General features: G+C 37.3%; 1 protein-coding gene across 1 annotated transcript in view; it reads left to right on the top strand.

The window, feature by feature from the left end:
• The window catches only part of LIN9 (lin-9 DREAM MuvB core complex component), a 100,938-nt gene that overhangs the window by 8,270 nt on the left and 69,141 nt on the right, over window positions 1-23,527 (top strand). The window contains exons 3-7 of the mRNA XM_059065742.2: window positions 708-802; window positions 2,310-2,414; window positions 13,225-13,358; window positions 14,628-14,753; window positions 21,030-21,187. Of these exons, the coding sequence (XP_058921725.1) occupies window positions 708-802; window positions 2,310-2,414; window positions 13,225-13,358; window positions 14,628-14,753; window positions 21,030-21,187 (618 nt within the window). The remainder of the gene's footprint in view (window positions 1-707; window positions 803-2,309; window positions 2,415-13,224; window positions 13,359-14,627; window positions 14,754-21,029; window positions 21,188-23,527) is intronic.

Below are 23,527 nucleotides of genomic sequence, written 5' to 3'. Positions count from 1 at the left end.
TATTAAAGCCATTTCTCTTTTTAAGAAAGTACATAGAAGTGATATAAATTTTTTATACAAAAATTAGAAAATGCTTTCAGGTAATTAGAAGGAAATAAAACTAACTATCTTGTGTATATTCATCCCAGTTTTCTATATCTCTCTCTCTAAATAAACATATCCCTTTTGTAAACATTAAACTCGCCTTCTTTATTTTCATAACACGCTTAATCAGTAACTTGATCAGATTTGTTCTGGTTGCATATTACTCTGAAGACGTTTCTTTGAATTAAGGAAAAAAAACGCACATATTTCATTTTTGGATATCAAGTGTTTTACACATTGAAGCAGAAATATGCGCTAAATTCAAGGTTAAAGGAGCTTTTCCCATTTTTCCTTGCCTGCTTTCAATCAGATTGTACTGAGGTAGTTCTTGGCAAATAAGAATAGAGGAATTATTGAAAAACAAAATGAAATAAGCCACACATGTTTTAATATGAAAATGTAATACTTTCAAGTAGCATTGCCTTGTCAAATTATTTAGTGAGTTTGACAAAAAAATACAGAAAAGATTTTTTTATTTGTAATAAACTAAAATTATTATGGTCAGTATATTTTTTCCGTATTCGTAAATATTTCAGATATATTGCTGTTATTAAAAAGGCCATGTTTATAGTATGAAATCCTTTGAACTAAACTTAAATATCATTAATAATGATTTATTACAGAGGGAAGCTTATCTAACACATGGAATGAAAAGTACAGCTCTTTACAAAAAACACCTGTTTGGAAAGGCAGGAATACAGGCTCTGCTGTGGAAATGGTAAGGAATTAGTTTTTCTTACTCTTTAGCATATGATAGCTAAATTGTCTGTATTATTGTCATGTGCACATTCTTACAGCACTATAAAAATTTTCCAAGGGTTTTCCCCAACTCCAAGCATTTGTGTCATTGAACAGTATTTGATCATATCTAGATAAATAATCTATAGCCTGTGATAATCTGTTCATCATTAAGCATTTGTTAAGTAATTGTAGTTTCTTTAAATAGGCAAACCCAAAAAACTCCAACAACCCGAAATCTTACTTTTAATAGATTTTTAATAATTTAATAGATTTTTTTAAAAATAAAAAGATTGTACCTGGCTCTGGTCCCTACAAAAAGATATATAAATAAGTGGTAAGATACTGAAATCTTGTGTAAGTCAAGAATAAATGCATTTAGGGGTGGGAAGTAGAGATGAGTATATAATTGGCGTGACTAACAATTTTCGAGGCCTCTCTTCCTCCCCTGCCCAGCCAGGTAGCCAGGAAATTTTAGGGGTCAATCATGAAACAAGCCTGGAGCTAGGTTAGACAGTAGCTGTCAGTAGCCTGGGCAGCTGGCCACTGAGTGTACAGGACTCTCCATGCTGTTATCATTTCTGTCACCATCATTCTCTTCCTCCTCTCTGCCCATGGTCAGAGGAGGGGATCAGGGTAGAAGGGACTTCCTGTCAGGGCTCTGCAGTGTTGAGACTCTCAGTGGGTTTAATTTCACCGGTCCATACCACTAGCCTTGACCCAGTTGGATGCTTCCCATATGTTGCTAGCCCGCTGCACCTGCTTCAGTTCTAAGTAGGCATGGAACTGTCTTGAATGGTGGGAGAAGGATTTGAAAAATGATGTGGGTGCTATTGGGATATTATTTCTGTTGTTCTTCCCTATTAAGCCTCTGAACCTAGGATGGACTGTAAAATGTTTCATATTATAAATCCTTAAGTGTGTGATGTACTTTGGATGCTTAAAATTTTTTAGTTCTGCATGCACTTATCAAGTATGTTATAGGTATCTTATATTTTTATTTGTAAATGGAAATTTGTCAACAGTTTTTGACAGCGGATCTAGTATAATATTACATACATTTAGATTTACTCTCTAAAGTGATCTAGTAACTTTGTCCCAACCCAGCCCTATCCAATAGACCTATCAGGTGAAACACCCAACTGGTTGGTATTAATCCAAGCGCCAAAATAATGAGAACTAGAATTTCCAGAGCTTAATTTTCCTATCTTCAACATTCAAGACTGCCAGTTCACTATACGAAGAAGACTTGGGTTCTAGTTTTAATAAACAGCTAGGTGTTTCATTTCTAAACAAATTACATACATATGTATCTTTCCACTTTCTAAAATCTGAAATTATTTGTGTGCTTTTTATTACCCATTCTTCATCCTTCAATACTGCTGATAATTCGAAGTTAGCTGTATTTTCCAAGTATAGAATTGTGTTTTGGAACAAAAGTGACAGATGTTTGGCCTTTTCATTAAATAAAAAAATTTCTATCATAGCCTTTCAGAAATTCAAAACGAAGTCGGCTCTTTTCTGATGAAGATGACAGACAAATAAATACAAGGTCACCTAAAAGAAATCAGAGGGTGGCAATGGTTCCACAGGTATGTGTGTGCTAAAATTTTGTTTCATTGAAAGGAAGTGAGCAATCGCTCAGTATAATAAAGTTTACATTTATTGTTCTATGACATTTTGAGTAACAAGTTCTTTAAATCAGTACTTCAGCTCAGCTCCTATTTGAGTTACCTAAAAGAGGGCATTATTTTATTGATGGCCTTTAAGCCAGTGTAGAAAGCCAGTCCTCGGTCTTACAAATGCACACTCTTCTTTTTTGTTTTTGGCCACACCACAAGGCATGTGGGATTTTAGTTCCCCAACCAGGGATTGAACCAGGATTTTGTGCCCCCTGCAGTGGAAGCACGGAGTCCTAACCACTGGATCGCTAGGGAATTCCCATGCACACTCTTTTTTTAAGCATGGAGATAGTGGACATTCAGCAAATGGATCTGGCAAATTGGAATCAGCTTGGCGTTTGCATGGAAATCAGAGGGGGAAACTCATTTTACTTTGTCATTGAGTGAAGTATGTTGAAGACTTCCTTTATCCAAAAGAAGAAAATATAGAGCATGAAATCATATCTCCTTTTTCATTTTTGACATCTTTTAAAGAAAAATTGTAGTGGACACGTAAGAATCAAAGCAATGAATGAAAATTAGATAAGGAAATACTAACTTTAAGAATACAATAATTAGGGCTTCCCTGGTGGCGCAGTGGTTGAGAGTCCGCCTGCCGATGCAGGGGACACAGGTTCGTGTCCTGGTCCGGGAAGATCCCACATGCCGCAGAGCGGCTAGGCCTGTGAGCCACGGCTGCTGACCCTGCACGTCCGGAGCCTGTGCTCCGCAATGGGAGAGGCCACAACAGTGAGAGGCCCGCGTACTGCAAAAAAAATAGAAAAAAAAAAAGAATACAATAATTTTCTCCTATGAAATGTATAATTTTTGATATATTATTCCCTATTTCCCATTCATTTTTTTTTCAAAAGTGTTATAACATTTTCCAGTAGGATGTATCACAGTAGAGGTAATTTTCTCAACCAAGGATTTGACATCAAATTAATTAAAGGTATTACCAGCAATATGCCCTTACCAAAAAAAAAAACCAAAGAACTTTTACATACCTTTATAATCATTTCAAATAGTAAAATATGTTCATTCTCTGTAAAATGAACAAAAATATATGAACTTTTTAACATCAAGGACAAGTGTGCATAAGCATCTAAAATTCAATTTAAAAATTTGACCCAGTTGAAACTAATACACAGTGTGCATTGCTTGGCGCAGTAGATGTTGGATAGAAGGTTGAATGAATACAAGAATAATCAATGACTATTTCTTGTATTGATTTTAGAAGAGCTGTGTTATTAAGATAATTTGGATGCTTTAACTCTGTTTAGATATTTTAAATTTCCAGAGGTGTGGATTTTTTTTTAAGTTCTTTTTTTTCCCTCCAACTATTTACTAGGAAATTTTCAAACATACAGAAAACTCTGGTCTTTGTGACTGTGAAACCATCCTACCCTAAGTCTATCCAAAGCCCTCCTCCCCAGGTGCATATCATTCCTTCTGGGACTGTTTCACAAAGACCTTTCTACTTGTGAGCAATACAGAACAAATATAACATAGGACAGACATGATATGAGACTTCTTTAACTATGTGAAAAAAATTTATATCTCTTTTCTAGTCTTAACATGCCTAGTTCTTTCATTCTTTATTTACATGATATGTGTTGTTCCCTTACTCTCCTAGTCACAGCCTCAAATCTGGTGTATTCTATCTGTGTGTTTGTTTAAAGAGCACTATATTCAGAGCTGGAAAATTATTAAAAACCAATGTTTATTCAGTACTTAGTATGTGCCAGATCCTGTTCTAAGCACTTCATATGTATTACTTTGATTTAATCTTCAAACCCCCCATGAGTTAAGTTACTATTTTCTAATTTCCCATTTTTCAGGTGAGAAAACAGACACAGAGAAGTTGTTTTTTTTTTAAATTTATTTATTTTTGGCTGCACTGGGTCTTCGCTGCTGCATGCAGGCTTTCTTTCTCTAGTTGCAGCGAGCGGGGGCTACTCTATGTTGAGGTGCACAGGCTTCTCACTGCGGTGACTTCTGTTGTGGCAGAGCATGGGCTCTAGGCCCGTGGGCTTCAGTAGTTGTAGCACGTGGGCTCAGTAGTTGTGGCTCTCGGGCTCTAGAGCGTAGGCTCAGTAGTTGTGGTATACGGGCTTAGTTGCTCCACGGCATGTGGGATATTCCCAGGCCAGGGCTCGAACCCATGTCACCTGCATTGGTAGGTGGATTCTTAACCACTGCGCCACCAGAGAAGTCCACAGAGAAGTTTCTTGTTCAAGATCACAAAGCTAATAAGTGAAAGCCGATACTAAATGGCAGGCAGCCTGTCTTCAGAGGTCTACTTTTTTTGTTGTAGCTTTATTGAGATACAATTAACATAGCATACAATTTACCTATTTAAAGCATACAATTCAGTCGTTTTAATATATGCACAGAGGTGTGCAACTGTCACCACAACCAATTTTAGGACACTTTCATCATCCATTTTCCATTTGTTGAATAAACCCTTAGAAGTGTAATTGCTACAAGGGTATTTACATTTAAACTTTGGAAGATACTACCTAATAATCTATTTATAAAAGTTGTAATAATTTATATTTTCACTAACAGATTGAATATATTTCCTCATACTCAACAGGAATCTTTAATACAGTTTTATATGCAATGAGCCACCAATACCCTATTTTAGAATTTGGGTCGATAACTCAGTAGAAATAAAAATAGCACTCTTTCTGATAATAATACTTTATAATAATTTGGTTATTATTTATGTTAAATGACTCATGACATATAATTTTTTTTTTACATTAAAAAGTTAATTTTCGCTTCCCTGGTGGCACAGTGGTTGAGAGTCCGCCTGCCGATGCAGGGGACACGGGTTCGTGCCCCGGTCCGGGAAGATCCCACATGCCGCGGCTGGGCTTGTGAGCCATGGCCGCTGAGCCTGCGCATCTGGAGCCTGTGCTCCGCAACGGGAGAGGCCACAGCAGTGAGAAGCCTGCGTACCGCAAAAAAAAAAAAAATGTGAAGCCGAAGGAAGGTTTCATTATATGCAGAAAAAGTTAATTTTCTAAGTACAATGTGATATCCTTAATTGGATTCTGGAACAGAAAAAGGACATTAATGGAAAAACTGGAGAAATCCAAATAAAGTCTGTGGTTTAGTTAATAGTATTATATGAATGTTAATTTCTTAGTTTTGACAAACCATGGTTATATACGATGTTAACATTAGGGAAAGCTGGATAAAGGGCATATGGAACCTCTGTATTATCTTTGCAACTTTTCTATAAATCTACAATTTTTCCTAAGTAAAGTTTTATACTAAAAAATAAAAAGTTAATTCTGACCTTCACCTACCCTCGAGATCTGCTTCCCTCTTCCACTGGTAACCAACCACTGTAGTTTGATTATCCTTTTAGATCTTTTTAATACTTCTAAACCTTTATATATGTATTCATAGAAAATATATGGTATTGTTTTGTGTATGTAGTTTTAAAATTACATTTATAGTATTATTTTCATGATATTGTATCAGGCATCATTCTGTAATTTATTTTTTCACTCAAAAGTGTTTTTTTTTGTTTTGGTTTGGTTTGGTTCGTTTGTTCTTTGGGGTTTTTTTGCCTCGCAGGCAGGGGTCTTAGTTTCCTGACCAGGGATCAAACCCGGGCCCCCTGCAGTGAAATCAAAAGTCTGTTTTTGAGATCTGGCCATGCTCACTGATTTAGTTAGACATCTTCAATATTTCATTTCTTTTTACTGTTTTGTAGTAGTCAATCTTATACCATAATTTATTTATAAATTCTCCTATTTTATGGGCATTCAAGTGGTTTCTAAGTTTTCATTATTACAAACAATGCTGTAGTGAACATCCCAAACATATTTGTATAAATTTGCAAGTGTTTTTCTAGGGCAGATGGCTAAAATGTGGAATTGCTGGATCACAGGATATGCACATTTAAAGTTTTTTTTTTTTTTTTTTTGTGGGATCTTCCCGGACCAGGGCACGAACCCGTGTCCCCTGCATCGGCAGGCGGATTCTCAACCGCTGCGCCACCAGGGAAGCCCTAAAGTTTTTAAAGTAGTGCCAAATTATTCTCCAAAGAAATTGTACTGGCTTATACTTTCAACCAGTAATATATCACAGTGCCTATTTTACCTAATGTTTGTTAACTCAGTATATAACTAAACATCTAGATTTTTGCTAATCTCATAGTAGCATCTCACTTGTTTTAGTTGGTGTGTCATCTATGAGTGACGGTGAGATACTTTTCATATATGTTTACAAACTTTCTTTCCTTAGCTCTAAACTGTTTGTCTTTCTCCTGTTTTTTATTAGATTGTTGGTCATTTTCTTATTAGTTTGTAAGAATTTTATATATATTAAGAATATTAGCCCTTTGGCTCTTCATAGTGGTTATAATTTGTTTCACAGTTTGTAGTTTGTCTTGTGCTTTGTCTATATTTTTCACCATAGAGGATTGAAAAAAATCTAAGGGTCAAATATAGCTGTGTTTCCTTTTAATGACTTTTTGATTTTATGATTAGAAAGACCTTCCCTAGTCTAACATTTATAGTTTTAGAATTCTCTCTATATTTCTTATTTCATTTTTAAAAAAAAATGTTTAAATCTTCAATTCATCTGGAATTTATTTTGGAGTAAAGAATGAGGTAAAACTGCAACCGAATTTTTTTCCTAGAGGACTACTTAGTTGTCCTGGGTAACATTTACTGAACAATCCATCTTTTATACATTGGTTTATAGTTCTGCTGCATGGCAAGCTATATTCTTGTATATATTTGGGATTATCTCTAGACTTGTTTTTTTTAAAGAATTCAAATGGGGAAGACCAAGTTACTTTTTTTTTTTCTTTAAGTTTTTGTTTGTTTTTTTTAATGGTTGCATTGGGTCTTCGTTGCTGCATGCAGGCTTTTTTAGTTGCTGCAAGTGGGGGCTTCTCCTTGCGGTGGCTTATTGCAGAGCACAGGCTTCGGTAGTTGTGGTACATGGGCCCTAGAGCACGAGGGCTTCAGTAGTTGCGGTGCGTGGGCTCAGTAGTTGTGGCACGGGCTTAGTTGCTCTGTGGCATGTGGGATCTTCCTGGACCAGGGATCAAACCCATGTTCCCTGCATTTGCAGGCGGATTCTTAACCACTGCGCCAGCAGAGAAACCCCTGTTTCTAGACTTTCTATCTCTTTATATCTAGCATGTCTCTGTATGTGCTTGTGTCAACTTTTTTTTTTTTAATTTATTTTTTGGCCGCATTGGGTCTTCGTTGCCGTGCATGGGCTTTCTCTAGTTGTGGTGAGTGGGGGCTACTCTTCGTTGTGGCATATGGGCTCAGTAATTTTGACTCATGGGCTCTAGAGCACAGGCTGAGTAGTTGTGGCGCAAGGGCTTTGTTGCTCCGCAGCATGTGGGATCTTCCTGAACCAGGAATTGAACCCATGTCCCCTGCATTGGCAGGAGGACTCTTAACCACTGCGCCACCAGGGAAGTCCCTCAGATTGTTTTAATGTGACTTTATATTGTGTTTTAATCTCTGCTATAACATTATTACTTATCCTTTTTTAAGATTTTCCTAAGTATACTTGCACGTTTATTTTTCCATATGAACTTCAGAATCAACTTGACTAGGAAAAAAATTCTGTTGAGATTTTCATTGATGTTGAACTAATATTATAAATTAATTTGGGGGTTATGACTTGTAACATTGGTACTACCCATCCAAGAACTGGTTGTAGTTCTACTTATTCAAGCCTTAGTACCCCTTAGTAGACTTAAAAATTTTTTTTCATGTCAATCTTGCACATTTCTTAAGTATATTCATAGGTGTTTAATACTTTTTGTTCTTGTTGTTTTTGCTGTCATAAACAGGATATTTCTTCTGTTTGATTTGTTCTCATTGATATATAGAAAAGATAATGATTTATTTATCTATCTATCTATCTATCTATCTATTTATTTATTTATTTATGGCTGCGTTGGGTCTTTGTTGCTGCACATGGGCTTTCTCTAGTGGCAGTGAGCAGGGGCTGCTCTTCGTTGTGGTGTGTGGGCTTCTTGTTGCGGTATGCAGGCTTCTCATTGTAGTGGCTTCTCTTGTTGTGGAGCATGGGCTTTAGGTGCGTGGGTTTCAGTAGTTGTGGCACTCAGGCTGAGTAGTTGTGGCTCACAGGCTCTAGAGCACAGGCTCAGTAGTTGTGGTGCACTGGCATAGTTGCTCTGCGGCATGTGGGATCTTCCTGGAGCAGGGTTCGAACCCGTGTCGCCTACATTGGCAGGTGGATTCTTAACCACTGCACTACCAGGGAAGTCCTGATAATGTTGGGTTGTTTTTTTTTTTTTTTTTTGGTTTATTTTCCATTATACTGAAAACTTAAAGTACTGTTGTAGCATTTCTTGTCATCATCAGTGGAAACAAACCCTTTGATGTACTCTTGCAGGGAGTATACCTGACTAATATCCCTTTTGAGGCAGTTTATCTCCTCTTTTGCTTCTTCAGGATCTGGGCTTTAGGGGTTCTGTGGGGCTGATGTTTGTGTAATGACCTTGATATTTCCTGTGTCCTTGCGCCTCTGGTCAGTCTCCTTCGGGCATTGATAATTTGATTTCGTGGCTGTAGGTAGGAGGCCTCAGTTCCTTGCCACATGGATCTCTCCTTAGGGCTGCTTGAGTGTCCTCATGACATGGCAGCTGGCTTACCCCAGGATGAATGATCTGGCACAAGGTGGCCATCCTGGTTTCACATCAACATGATCTCAGGCACAAACCTCCTTGTTTTTCCATTTTGTCTTTAAGTTACTTGTGGAAACAACTGGCCTGGGGTCCCAAGGACTGTCGCGGCTTCGGTTGGTGGGGCCCCTCCAGAGCCGGCAGCCTCAGTGAGTCTGCCCTCCCCTCGGGCTCTGGGGTGGTTCAGTCGATAATGATGTTTTTTTAAATAGAGATTTTTGTATAACAACTTTGTTTTCTCCCACTTTATTAATTTATTCCTTTTAATGGTTATAATTGATTTTCTTGAGTTTTCTGGGGGAGTCATATCACCTGCAAATAATGTTAATTTTGTCTTCGCCTTTACAATTTTATTCCTTTTGTTTAATTGGCTAATTCCATCAAAACAGTATCAAAAATAGGGGTATAATCAACATCTTTGTCATATTCCTCACTTTAATGAGAATGTTTTTAGAATTTTAACATTGAATATGATACTGACCTTTCTTTTTTAAAATATTTATTTATTTATGTATTTATTTTATTTTTGGCTGCGTTGGGTCTTCATTGCTGCATGCGGGCTTTCTCTAGTTTTGGCAAGCGGGGGCTACTCTTCTTTGCAGTGTGCGGGCTTCTCATTGCGGTGGCTTCTCTTGTTGCGGAGCACAGGCTCTAGGCGCATGGGTTTCAGAAGTTGTAGCACGAGGGCTAAGTAGTTGTGACTTGCGAGCTCTAGAGTGCAGGCTCAGTAGTTTTGGTGCATGGGCTTAGTTGCTCCATGGCATGTGGGATCTTTCTGGACCAGGGCTCGAGTCCTTGTCCCCTGCATTGGCAGGTAGATTCTTAACCACTGTGCCACCAGGGAAGTCCGATACTGACCTTTCGATTGGAATGGGGAGAAATGTGTTTTGAAGATTAAGAAAGTGTTCATCTATTTTTATTTTCTTGGTCAGTATTGCTAAAGGTTTGTCAATTTTGTTGATTTTTTTCAAAGAACTTGTGGTTTTATTGATTTTTCTCTCTTGGTTTTCTATTTTTTATTTCTATTATTTATGTTCTAATTTTTATTATTTTCTTCCTCTGCTTGCTTTGAGTTTTCTTCTTTCTCTAGTTTCTTAAGGTGGAAGGATAAGTTATTTATTTGAATTTTTTCCTTTTTTCTAATATAAGCATTTACCCAATGAATTAAATTTACCTTCAAGTACTACTTTAGCTGTATCATTTAACTTTTGGTATATCATGGTTTTTTAGTCATTTTGTCTACTTTTATATTCCATTAAGAGTTTTTTTTAATGGATATTGAATTTTATCAAGTGTCTTTAGCATCAGTGGAGGTGATCATATGACTTTTATTGTTTGATTTATTAATAATGACAGATTACATTAATAGTTTTCTAATACTGGCCCATGATCATCACAGTAAGTCTACTATAGTTATCATCCATTACCATAGTTACAAAAATATTTTTCTTGTAATGAGAACTTTAAACATTTATTCTCTTAGCAACTTTCAGGTATACAGTATGGTATAGTCACCATTCTGTACATTACATCCTCATGACTTATTTATTTTATAACTGGCGGTTTGTATCTTTTGACCTTTTTTTATCCATTTCATTTGCCCCCCTACCCCTGTCTTTGGCAACCACCAGTCTGTTCTCTGTATCTATTGAGTTGGGTTTTTTGTGGGGAGGGAGGTAATTTTTTTTTTAGGTCATACATATAAGTAAAATTATATGGTGTTTGTCTTTCTCTGTCTGACTTATTTCACGTAGCATAATGTCCTCAAGGCCTATCGATGTTGTCACAAATGCAAGATTTCCTTCTTTTTTATGGCTGAATAATATTCTCTCTCTCTCTCTCTCTCTCTCTCTCTCTCTCTCCATATATATATATATATATATATATAGACACACACACACACACACACACACACACACCACATTTTCTTCATTCATTTGTCAGTGGATGCATAGGTTGTTTCCATGTCTTGGCTATTGTAAATAATACCGCAACAAACATGGGGCTGCATGTATTTTTTTTTTTTTTTTTTTTTTTTGTGGTACGTGGGCCTCTCGCTGTTGTGGCCTCTCCTATTGTAGAGCACAGGCTCCGGACGCACATGCTCAGTGGCCATGGCTCACGGGCCCAGCCGCTCCACGGCACGTGGGATCTTCCTGGACTGGGGCATGAAACAGTGTCTCCTGCATCGGCAGGCGGATTCTCAACCACTGCGCCACCAGGGAAGCCCTGCATGTATCTTTTGGAGATAGTTCATTTCCTTTGGATAAACACCCAGAGTTAGAATTGCTGGATTATGTGGTACTTCTGTTTTTAATTTTTTGAGGAACCTCCATACTGTTTTGCATACTGGCTGCACCGATTTACATTTCCAGCAACAGTTCACAGGGTTCTCTTTTCTCCACATGCTCTCCAACACTTGTTATTTCTTGCCTTTTTGATAACAGCCATTCTAACAGGTGTGAGGTTATATCTCACTGTGGCATTTGTCTGATGATTAGTGATGTTGAGCACCTTTTCATGTACCTGTTAGCCATTTGTGTCTTCTTTGGAAAAAATGTCTATGCAGCATCTCTGCCTATTTTTTAATCAGGTTGTCTTCTTATTGTTGAGTTCTATGAGTTTCTTACTTACTTTGGGTATTAATTTCTTATCAGATATATGATTTGCAAACATTTTCTCTCATTCTGTAGGCTGCCTTTTCATTTTGTTGATTGTTTCTTTTGCGATGTGAAACTTTTTAGTTTGATGTAGTCCCACTTGTTGGTTGTTGCTTCTGTTACCTTTGCTTTTGGTGTCACCTTCAAAAAATCATTGCCAAGACCAGTGTCAAGGAGATTTTTCCCTATGTTTTCTTCTAGGAATTTTATGGTTTCAGGTCTTACATTTACAGCTTTAATCCATTTTGAGTTAAGTTTTATGAGTGGTGTAAGACAGGAAGCCAGTTTCATTCTTTTGCACATGAAAACCATTTCCCAACACCATTTATCAAAGAGACTGTCTTTTCCTCATTGAGTATTCTTGGTTACCTTGTCAAATATCAGTCAACCATATATGCATGCATTTATTTTTGGGCTCAATTCTGTTCCATTGCTCTAATGTGTCTGTTTTTATGCTAGTCCCATTGTGTTTTGATAACTGTGGCTTTGTAATATAGTTTATAATCAGCATGATGCCTCCAGCTTTGTTCTTTTTTCTCAAGATTATTTTGGCTATTCATGTTTTTTTGTAGTTTCATAACAGTTTTAGTATTGCTTGTTCTATTTCTGTGAAAAATGCCATTGAAATTTTAATAGGGATTGCCTTGAATCTGTAGATTGCTTTGGGTATTATGGACATTTTATTTTATTTTTATTTATTTATTTTTTTTGCGGTATGTGGGCCTCTCACTGTTGTGGCCTCTCCCATTGCGGAGCACAGGCTCCAGACGCGCAGGTGCGGTGGCCATGGCTCACGGGCCCAGCCGCTCTGCGGCATGTGGGATCTTCCTGCACCGGGGCACGAACCGGTGTCCCCTGCATCGACAGGCAGACTCCCAACCACTGCGCCACCAGGGAAGCCCATTATGGACATTTTAACAATATTTTTCCAATCCATGAGTACAAGACATCTTTCCAAACATTTTTAAAGTTCATACAAATGAGTGATATTTTCTGCAGGTTCTTTCTCTCGCTCTCACTCTGTCTCTCACAATAGTGTCAGAGTCCTTACTGGTCTTTTCTGGCCCTAGAACTCTAGAAATATATTTCACAAGTATCTTCTTCCTGCATACCTAAATTGAAATTACACTGTAGTGCAAATGTGGTGGAGGCAAATATTTCACTCTCCTTGTCAAAATATGTTATGAAATTGGAGGCTTTAACTTTGTAAGAAATAATCAGAATGTATATTTATTAAATAATAACAAAAATTTTCATTTTGTATATTGTTGAATCTTTTTGAGTACCTACCATAATCTGCTTTTTACAAATGTATTCAGTGTTATAGATGTTCATTTTTACTTAATGGAACTGTAGTTAATCTCTTTTTTTTATTGTACAGAAATTTACAGCAACAATGTCAACACCAGATAAGAAGGCCTCACAGAAGATTGGTTTTCGATTACGTAACTTACTCAAACTTCCCAAAGCACATAAGTGGTGCATATATGAGTGGTTCTACTCAAATATAGATAAGTATGTATCATGGCTCATATCACAAGTATCATTTGAACCAGAAGTTTAAGATTTTCAAATGTTAAAAGCCTCAACCTTTTCTAGAGGTCTATTTTGATTCTGTTTTTTTCCTTGAATTTCTTTTTCTATTCCTCATTCTAGTTTGATCCATTTCTGTTTTTCATAGTTTTCTTCCCTCCTCCCCCTCTTTTGGGGAAGAAGTTGATATATGTTTTTCTGAAAAATCAAATGAAGGTATAATCTCCATATTATAATTTACAAGGCTTATGGAATGGAGATACCCTAAAAACAAAGCACCGTTATTTGTAGTGATTGGGACTTGTTTTATAAATCTTGAGATTTTAAATGCTAGTATAATAGTAGAGAAACAGTTATTAATGGTAAAAGTGATTCAGGAAGATTTTTATGAGTCTTTCTATTTGGGGGATGATATTCATGCATTTTAGTTATACGTAAATGTTTAAGTAGAACATAGTAAGAGGTTTGGGTGAAATGCAATTATTCAACAACAGAATTTATTGAGGAAAAATTCTGATTTCTCATCCACCACAATCTAATCTTATCTAATCCATGCCAGTCAGTGGTGCTTGCTTTGCTGACTGCTTATCTTTATTTCCTTTCTCTGCTTTCACCAATTGCCTACTCTGAACCTTGTGAATCTCATGAACATTCATATTTAAGCCCAAGACATTCATGTGTCATTGCTGAGACTGGTTCCTGGTTTCCCAAACTCATGAATAAAATTGTTTTATTTTTGTCCACAAATTTTTTCATAGGCTTAAGAGAGCTCTCAGGGTGTCCTAGTATGATCCGAATTCTTGATTTCCCAAGAACTAATCTAACCCTCTGGAGTCCCCCAGTTTTCTAAAACTGATTTACTCTTGAAGAGAACTCCCTGGTGATGGTATTACTTTGAGGACAAAGATATTTTGTAGCTAACATTGTTTATCCTCACCAGATATAATGATAATGCCAAGATAACCTCTGGAAGGATAGACTCCTATAGGAGATTTTTAACAAAAATCAGTGTCTCTTGGAGTCTCAAGCACAGACAGTATTTCTTGAGTAACTTTTACACATTATTTGTTTCGTAAATGCAAAGGATTTAGTTTAATTTTAACACTTGGAATTTGTGCCTGTTTTGGGTAGAAGTGAAAGTTTGGCATCTTGTGATTCATATGTTGAAAATTGGAATGCATGTTTTGAATTTTATGGCTCTTAAGTAACACATTGTATATTAACTATTAAAATACCATTTCTGTTTTACAGACCACTTTTTGAAGGCGACAATGACTTCTGTGTGTGTCTAAAGGAATCTTTTCCTAATTTGAAAACAAGAAAGTTAACAAGAGTAGAATGGGGAAAAATCAGGAGGCTTATGGGGAAACCACGGAGGTAAAAATAATGTTTTTATTTAAAATAAAATTAATAAATTAACATAATAAACTAACATAATTTTGTCATATTATCTATGCTCCTCTATGTTCCAAAAAATATTTAAGAATGCACTAAAAATCATTTAATGAAGCTATAAGGTTATGCATACATTGTTATTACCTTTTGTAAAACTCTTTATCACCTTAAGAACCTTTCCACAAATGCATGTTTTACTTTATATAAAAACAAACCAAGGGCTTCCCTGGTGGTGCAGTGGTTGAGAATCCGCCTGCCGATGCAGGGGACACGGGTTCGTACCCCGGTCCGGGAAGATCCCACATGCCGTGGAACGGCTGGGCCTGTGAGCCATGGCTGCTGAGCCTGTGCGTCCAGAGCCTGTGCTCCGCAACGGGAGAGGCCACAACAGTGAGAGGCCTGTGTACCACAAAAACCAAAAATACAAAAAAAAAAAGCACCAAGTGATATATCCAATGTATATTCTTACTTCCTGAGAATTACTTTTCGTGTTAAACTGCTTTTCCTTTTCTAGTGTTATCTTGCTTTCTTAACACATCAGAAAACCTTATATTACTTTTGAGTGAAATTTTGCAGTATACTACATCATTAGTCTCATATTATGTCTGTCTGCCTAGTAAAAGCATGTGTAAGACTTTTTCAGTTTAAATGGTGGGGAAATTCAGAGACTTGGAATTATAAAGTGACTTAGACAAGTAGGTATGGAATTTAGTTTTCATGATTTCTGTAGATAGTACTGAAATTCAAGGAGAACTTTTCATTGAACTGGTAATATTTTATTTTATCCCTTGTATTGAAAGATGACATTGCTGCTGATGTTTTAAATATCTCCCTCATTTATAAGAACAAATCAAAATGTGATATGTTAGTGTATTTCATACAGGTAATTTATGGTCTTTGGTAATTACTTTAGGCCATTTGGGGGCTTTTTGCTGTGACTTTACATGTTTGAGTAAATTAAGCCACACTGTTTCTAATTATTGTCAGAATGAGATATTAGTCACTCCTTATTTTATTGTTAAGTTATAATTCTGCAGTTTGTTTGTCATCATAATATTTCTCTTATTAATTTATCCTCTCTTATGTTACCATAACATTGTTGAATTTTATAGTCCTTTACTTCAAGGTAAATTAATAGTTGAAATGAAGTCTTTATTTTCAACAAAAGTTTATAGTTTTTCTTTTCTCTGAGGAAGTTGAGGTACACTACAAATTATTGATACAATATACTTTTCCAAATATCCTTAAAAAAAAGTAAAATAAAATACCAAGAAGGAGCTTAACAGGAAATGTGCAGGATACAAATGAGGAAATGGGAAGACATAGATGATCTTGGATTAGGATACTCAGCATTCTAAAATCAGTCCCAATAAAAATATCAGTGCCCCCCCCCCTTTTTTACTTTAAACTAGATCCACTAATTCTAAAATTCACATATAAGAGGAGAAGTCAAGCAGGAAGATCCAGGAAAATTCTGAAGAAGCAAAGTAATAAAGGGAGACTGTAGTATCATACATACATATGTAGTATGTATTATCACCTATTAAAATAGATATAATGTGATCATAATCAAAATGGTGTTGTAGTGGTACATGCATAGAAAGATGAATTAAAAAGGAGAGAAAGCCCATGAAACTAACACAACATTGTAAATCAACTATACTCTAATAAAATTAAAACTAAAAAAAAAGAGAGAGAGAGAGAAAGTCCAGATAGAATCATAGATGTCTACAGGAATTTAATACATGATAACAGTGGTTGCATCTCAAGCACATAGGGGAGAGAGGGGTTAAATTACTTATTTAATGGATACTGAGACCACTCTGAAGCAATCTAAGAAAACACAAGTTGGTTTCATATCTCATACCTTATACCAGGAAAGATTTGAAAAGGATCAGAGATTCACATCTTTAAAATGAAGCAGTAAAACCACTAGGGGAACCTGTAGGAAAGTTTTGCTTAATCTTGAATTGGAGAAGTTCTTCTAACAGGCCCCAAAGCTAGGAACCATAAAAGAAAATATCGATAAATTTGACTTCATAAAAATAAAAACATTTTGCATTGCCCCCGTACAAAAAATCCATAAACAAAGTCAAAAGACAATAACAAATATTTATAGTTCTTATCACAGACAAAGGACTAATTTCCAAATATATGAAGAACTATGTATGAATCAATTTAAAAAAGTCAAATAACCTATAATAAAAGTGTTTATATGACAGTACATAAGAAAGGAAAAAGAAATGGCTCTTCTGAACAGATGAAAACAGTTCAGTCTTACTCATAGTGAGAAATATAAAATCAAATGTAAAATCAGAATACTGTTTTTAACTATCAGATCAGTGGAGTTCATAAGTTTTAATGTGTTGGGTTGGCAATGGTGTGGTGAAAAAGTCACCATTGGTGGTGAGAGATTAAATTTATATAAACTCTGGAGAGCAATTTGGTAATATCTGTCAAATTTACAAATTTCCATACCCTGTAACCTAGTACTTCTGCGAATTTAGATCACAGAAATACTTGTACATGGGTAAAATGACATGTACAGTAGTATTTGTAGAAGCAAAAGATTGGCAAAAACCTAAGTGTCCATAAATAGAGGAATGATTAATTAAAGTATGGTACCTCAAAATAGTAGAAAACTCTGAAATCATTTAACTTAAAATCAGAGGAAGTTGGACTTCCCTGGAGGTCCAGGGGTTAAGACCCTGCGCTTCCACTGCAGCGGTCACGGTTCAATCCCTAGTCGGGGAACCAGCATCCCACATGCTGTGTGGTATGGCCAAAAAAAAAACCACCAAAAAACAGAGGAAGTTTCTAATGTACTGATATAGAAGTGATTGCTAAGATACTTTAAGAAAGCAAAATACACAACAGAGCATATTGTAGCTATTTGGGGAAAATAAGAAGGGAACATAAGCAGTTTTTGCTTGTGTATTCCTAAAGTATCAATGAAGGACATCTAGAAAACTTACAGTCATGATCCTCTGGAAGACAGGAAACCGAGGGACAGAGGTATTAGAGTTTTCAGTGCCTTTTGAACCTTTTAAATTAGAAGCCTATGAATGTATTAACTATGCAAAAATACTATTTAAATAAAATTTGATTGCTGAAAGTGTATATTATATCCAGAGTGTATGAAGAACTCTGAAAATTCAGTATTAAGAATCAAATGGGGGGCTTCCCTGGTGGCGCAGTGGTTGAGAATCCGCCTGCCGATGCAGGGGACATGAGTTCGTGCCCCGGTCCGGGAAGATCCCACATGCCGCGGAGAAGCTGGGCCCATGAGCCACGGCCGCTGGGCCTGCGCGTCCGGAGCCTGCGCTCCGCAACGGGAGAGGCCACAACAATGAGAGGCCCGCGTACCACACACACACACACACACACACACACACACACACACACACAAAAAAAAAAAAAGAATCAAATGGGAATTCCCTGATGGTCCAGTGATTAGGGCTCCATGCTTCCACTGCAGGGGGCACGGGTTTGATCCCTGGTTGGGGAACTAGAATCCTCATGCTGCACGGCACAGCTGAAAAAAAAAAGAATCAAACAGCCCATTTAACAAATTGGCAAAAGATTTGAACAGATGATTCATCAATGATATAAGAATATCAAATAAACCAATGAGAGGATATTCAACATAATTAGTCATTAGAAAAATGCAAATTAAAACCACAGTGTTGAAAATTTACTAGACTAAGCCTACCACGTGTTGGTGAGGCTGTGGGGAAACTTGAACTCTTATACACCGCTGATGGGAATATAAAATTGTATAACCACTTTGAAGAAACTATTTGGCAGTTCCTTTCTTCCTTTTTTAAAAGACTTAATTTTTTAAGAGTCGTTTTAGGTTTACAACAAAATTAAGAAGATACAGAGATTTCCGGTTTACTGCCCCCTCACATACATAGCCTCCTCCACTATCAGTGTCCTCCATCAGAGTGGTACATTTGTGACAGCTGATGAGCCTGCACCAACACGTCATAACCACCCAAAGTCCATAGTTTCCATTAGAGTTCGCTCTTGGTATTATACCTTCTATGGGTTTTGACAAATGTTTAGTGACATATATTTACCATTATTATATTTACAGAGTATTTTCACTGCCCTAAAAATCCTCTGCGTTCTACAAATTGACCCCTCTCCCCATCCCCACAACTGCTGGCAACCACTGATATTTTTATTGTCTTCATAGCTTTGCATTTTCCAGAATGTCATGTATTGGGATCACACAGAATGTAACCTTTTCAGATTGGCTTCTTTCACTTGGTAATATGCATTCAGTTTCCTCCATGTGTTTTCATGGATTGATAGCTCATTCTTTATGGTGCTGAATAATACTCCATTCTCTGGATGTACCAGTTTGTTTATTCATTTACCTACTGAAGAACGTCTTAGTTGATTCCAAGTTTTAGCAATTATGAATAAAGATTCTGTAAACATCTATGCAGATTTTTGTGTGGACATAAGTTTTCAACTCATTTGAGTAAAAACCAAGGAGCATGATTGTTGGATTTTATGGTAAGAGTATGTTTCGTTTTGTAAGAAACTACCAAACTGTCTTCCATTTTGCATTCCCACTAGAAATGAATGAATTCCTGTTGTTCCACATCCTTACCAGCATTTGAAGTTGTCCGTGTTCCAGATTTTAGCAGTTTAATAAGTGTGTAGTGATATCTCATTTAATTTGCATTTCCCTGGTGGCATATAGTGTGGAACATCTTTTCATATGCTTATTTGCTAATTGTATATCTTCTTTGGTGATATTTGGATTCTTTGATTTCTTAGAGCATTAAACACACATTGACCATATGACCCAGCCCTTCCACTACTTTAATCAAGAGAAATGAAAGCATATGTTTGTACAGAAGCCCAAACACAGATGATTATATCAACTTTGTCATAATAGCCAAAACCTGGAAATAACTCATAAGTCCACTAACAGGTGAATGGATAAACAAATGGTGATATATCCATAGAATAGGATGTGTCACAATAAAAAGAAATGAACCAATGATATGTACACCAATATGGACAAATCTTAGAATAATTATGCTGAATGCAAGAAGCCTGAAGAAAGAGTATATAGTAGATGATTCCATTTATATAAAACTTTAGAAGATAGAAACTTAATACAGAAAGCAACTTAGTGATTGCTTGAGAAGTAGGAGTATAGAAATGAGAGGAAGCAAAGGAAGGATAGTAAAGTGGCACAAGGAAACTTTGGGGGGCTGATTAATGTCTTTGTATGTTCATTATCTTGACTGTAGTGATATGGATGTATATTTCGTGGCCTGAAAGCTTTGTTTAAATACCTTTGGTTCATCCTAGAATTTGAAAATAGAAATAAGACAGGCCCTAAAGATAAGAGTATATTCAGTATTCATACTTCAAGACAGGAAATATGATTAAAAGTTTACATGGTGGGAAATCTCATCTTTAATTCCTGTACAGATAGGCTCACTGGGTCACAGGGAAAATATCGTGTTCTTTTGAATAGAGTATTGAAACTGAACGTTGTTCTTAAGAGGAGACCTGGGACCCAGGTGCAGTTTTGTCAAAGGATGGTGACCAAATCCTCTTGCTTTGTAGGAAGGAATAATCTAGACTTGCTTATGTATCTTTCAGTCTTGCAAGGTCCTGTTCTTTTTTTATTTTTTGCGGTACGCGGGCCTCTCACCGCTGTGGCCTCTCCCGTTGCGGAGCACAGGCTCCGGACGCGCAGGCTCAGCGGCCACGGCTCACGGGCCCAGCCGCTCCGCGGCACGTGGGATCCTCCCGGACCGGGGCACGAACCCGCGTCCCCTGCATCGGCAGGCGGACTCTCAACCACTGCGCCAGGGAAGCCCGCAAGGTCCTGTTCTTAAAAAGACATAAAGGTAATTTACTTTGAAGAGAAAATTATTATTGCTAAGAACCCATTTTTAAAAATAGTACTTAAAAAGAATGAGAAGAGGGCTTCCCTGGTGGCACAGTGGTTGAGAGTCCGCCTGCCGATGCAGGGGACGCGGGTTCGTGCCCCGGTCCGGGAGGATCCCACGTGCCGCGGAGCGGCTGGGCCCGTGAGCCGTGGCCGCTGAGCCTGCGCGTCCGGAGCCTGTGCTCCGCAACGGGAGAGGCCACAGCGGTGAGAGGCCCGCGTACCGCAAAAAAAAATGAGAAGAATAAAGAGAGTAGTGAGATGAATGGTCTGACTTGAAGTCTTTATATAGGACAGTTATCAGTTTATATGATTTTTATAATTTATTCTAGATGTTCTTCTGCATTTTTTGAGGAAGAGAGATCAGCATTAAAACAGAAACGGCAGAAAATAAGGCTCTTACAACAAAGGAAAGTTGCGGATGTTTCACAGTTCAAGGATCTCCCAGACGAAATTCCTTTGCCCCTGGTTATTGGAACCAAAGTTACAGGTAGGTGAAGATAAGCTTATTACTATTTTGACTTGCAGCTTTTCACCAAGATAACGTTTATTAGACAAATGGCTTTTATATTTAGAAAGCTTAAACTATAATTCTATAGCAATATTCTGTAGAGGTTACTGTTTCTTAATCTGTGAAGTCTGTTTTTTAAAGAAATTGGATAAAAGTGTACCTTTTCAAAGCAGTGTCTGCCACAACATAAACTAAAGCAAACTGCCACAAAGATGAAATTTAAAATAAGTATAATGTTTAAATTTTAAGCATTTTGAATTCTATTTTTGCTTCTACATCATTGATTTTCTTTTCTAACCATTTTTACCTGGTTAGTTCACAAACACCATTGTTCTTGTGATCTTTGGGTTTAGAAGTACTCCATTTCTAATGACTGAGTAAAACTAAATTGTTCAGTAGGTAGTTTGCTCAAAATTTTGTAATGATGTAAATTCTGTCAGTTTGTAGGTGGTGACTCTTCTGTGTTCACTTCAGTTACAACACTGAGGGAAATTACCACCAAAACCTCAAGTTTAAATTAATCCTTAATAATTTGGTGATCTAAAATTACAATTTATGTAATACAAGAAATAACAAGGTGTTAAGTGGGTAGGTAGGGTAGTAATAGTACTGGAAGAGTTTGATAAATGGTTGGATTAATCAGAGAATATTTTCTGGAGGAAAGGGAACCTTGAATTACATATTTATATTATTATTTTCTGGATATAAAAGTGGTACATGTTTCCATTATATTGTAAAAATGGGTAATGAAAGGAAAGGTAGATAATAAGGAAGAGACTGTATCATGCATATAAAATGCAGTTGGAAAAGAGAAGAATGCATTTAGTCATAACCTACCATGTATAGAAGTTATAGATGATATATATGGTCTCTCTTTTTGCAAAATTAGTCTGGGAGTGGGGGTGGAGATAGAGTGAGGGAGAGATAGCATTCCTGAAAATATATATTAGTTCTAAAAACCCCATATAAATAAGTACAACGTCTACAGTACAACTACTAATCAGAGAAATGCTGGCGTGAATAGAGTGACACGTAGACCCAATTAGGAAATCCTTAAAAGTTAAGTGCTCCAGCATTTAAAGATTGGCAGTATTATTTGATAAGACTGAAAATTTTATAGTCAGTAAGTAGGTACTCATGTCAGAATAGGTGGGACTGGATGTGTCAAGATATGAGAAAAGTTTGTAGGAATCAACTACTAGAGTTTTTGAAAGTTTCTATTTGGTTTAGAGGAGGTTTCAGCATACAATAAAAAATTATTAAACCTATGAAGAAACATAAAAACATGTTCAAGAACTTAAATGTAAATATGATCATAATTAATGGGGATATCACAGTAGATAGATGGAAATTACTTAGATAAAACACATTTAAAATTGAAAAGTATAGTGTCTAAAAAGAAAAATTCTGAATGGGCTTAAAAGCATATTGGAAACAGCAAAACCAAGGGTACGTGAACTTCAGAATAAATCAGTATAAATGATCCATTGTGAAAACATGGAGGAAAAAATGGAAAAAACATTAATCGAGCCTCAGAGACCTGTGGGACAATATTATGCAAATAACATACATGTAATTAGTGTTCTTAAAAGGAGAAGAAAGCACAATGGCATGTGGGAAAAAAAAAAGACAAAGGATTTGATTTTTTCTTTCAGTTTTTTTGAGATATAGTTGACATACACACTGTAAAGTGTAGGTCATAATGATTTGACTTGCATCCATTACATTTGCCGACCTTGGAGAAGTGGCCTTTTGTGGGAGACCTCCTGTGCTTCCCAGCAGCACACTCCCCTCTGGTCACCAGAGCTATGTGCTCTAGGGGTGCCCCCCGTGTGGGCTGCCTGGGTCCTTCTGTTGTGGTGGCCTGACTACTTGTGGGCAGTCTGGTAGGTGTGGCTGGCCCTCCTTCAGGTTGGTGGCTAGGCCCTGCCTTGTGGAAGGCTTCTGTCTATGGGCTGGGGCACAAGGTGGCTGGCTGCAGGAGTGAGTGGGGGTTCCTGGGACTAGTACTGGCCCACTGGTGGGCGGAGCTCGGCTCGGGGTGGGTGGTTGCAGGCTGGGGTCCCAGATCTAGTGCTGGTGGATGGGCTAGTTCCTGGCATGGCTGTCTGTAGGGGCCCGGGATATCCCAAAGCTGGTTATCAGCCCACTGGTTAGTGGACCTGGGTCCTGAGGCTGCTGGCTGAGGGGCCCAATATGTCTGGTGGCCTGCTGTCAGCCTGCTGGTCGGCAGGCCAGAGCCCCCGGTATTCCCTGGGCTAGTGTCCCATCACTGGTGGACAGGGGCAGTTCCTGGGGCGGCTAGCTGAGGGGCCCAAG

Source organism: Kogia breviceps, chromosome 1 (genome assembly GCF_026419965.1).
Source record: "Kogia breviceps isolate mKogBre1 chromosome 1, mKogBre1 haplotype 1, whole genome shotgun sequence".
Classification (NCBI taxonomy): Eukaryota; Metazoa; Chordata; class Mammalia; order Artiodactyla; family Physeteridae; genus Kogia; species Kogia breviceps.
Note: the sequence above shows the minus strand (reverse complement) of the source record. Positions and strands in the feature narration are given on the sequence as shown.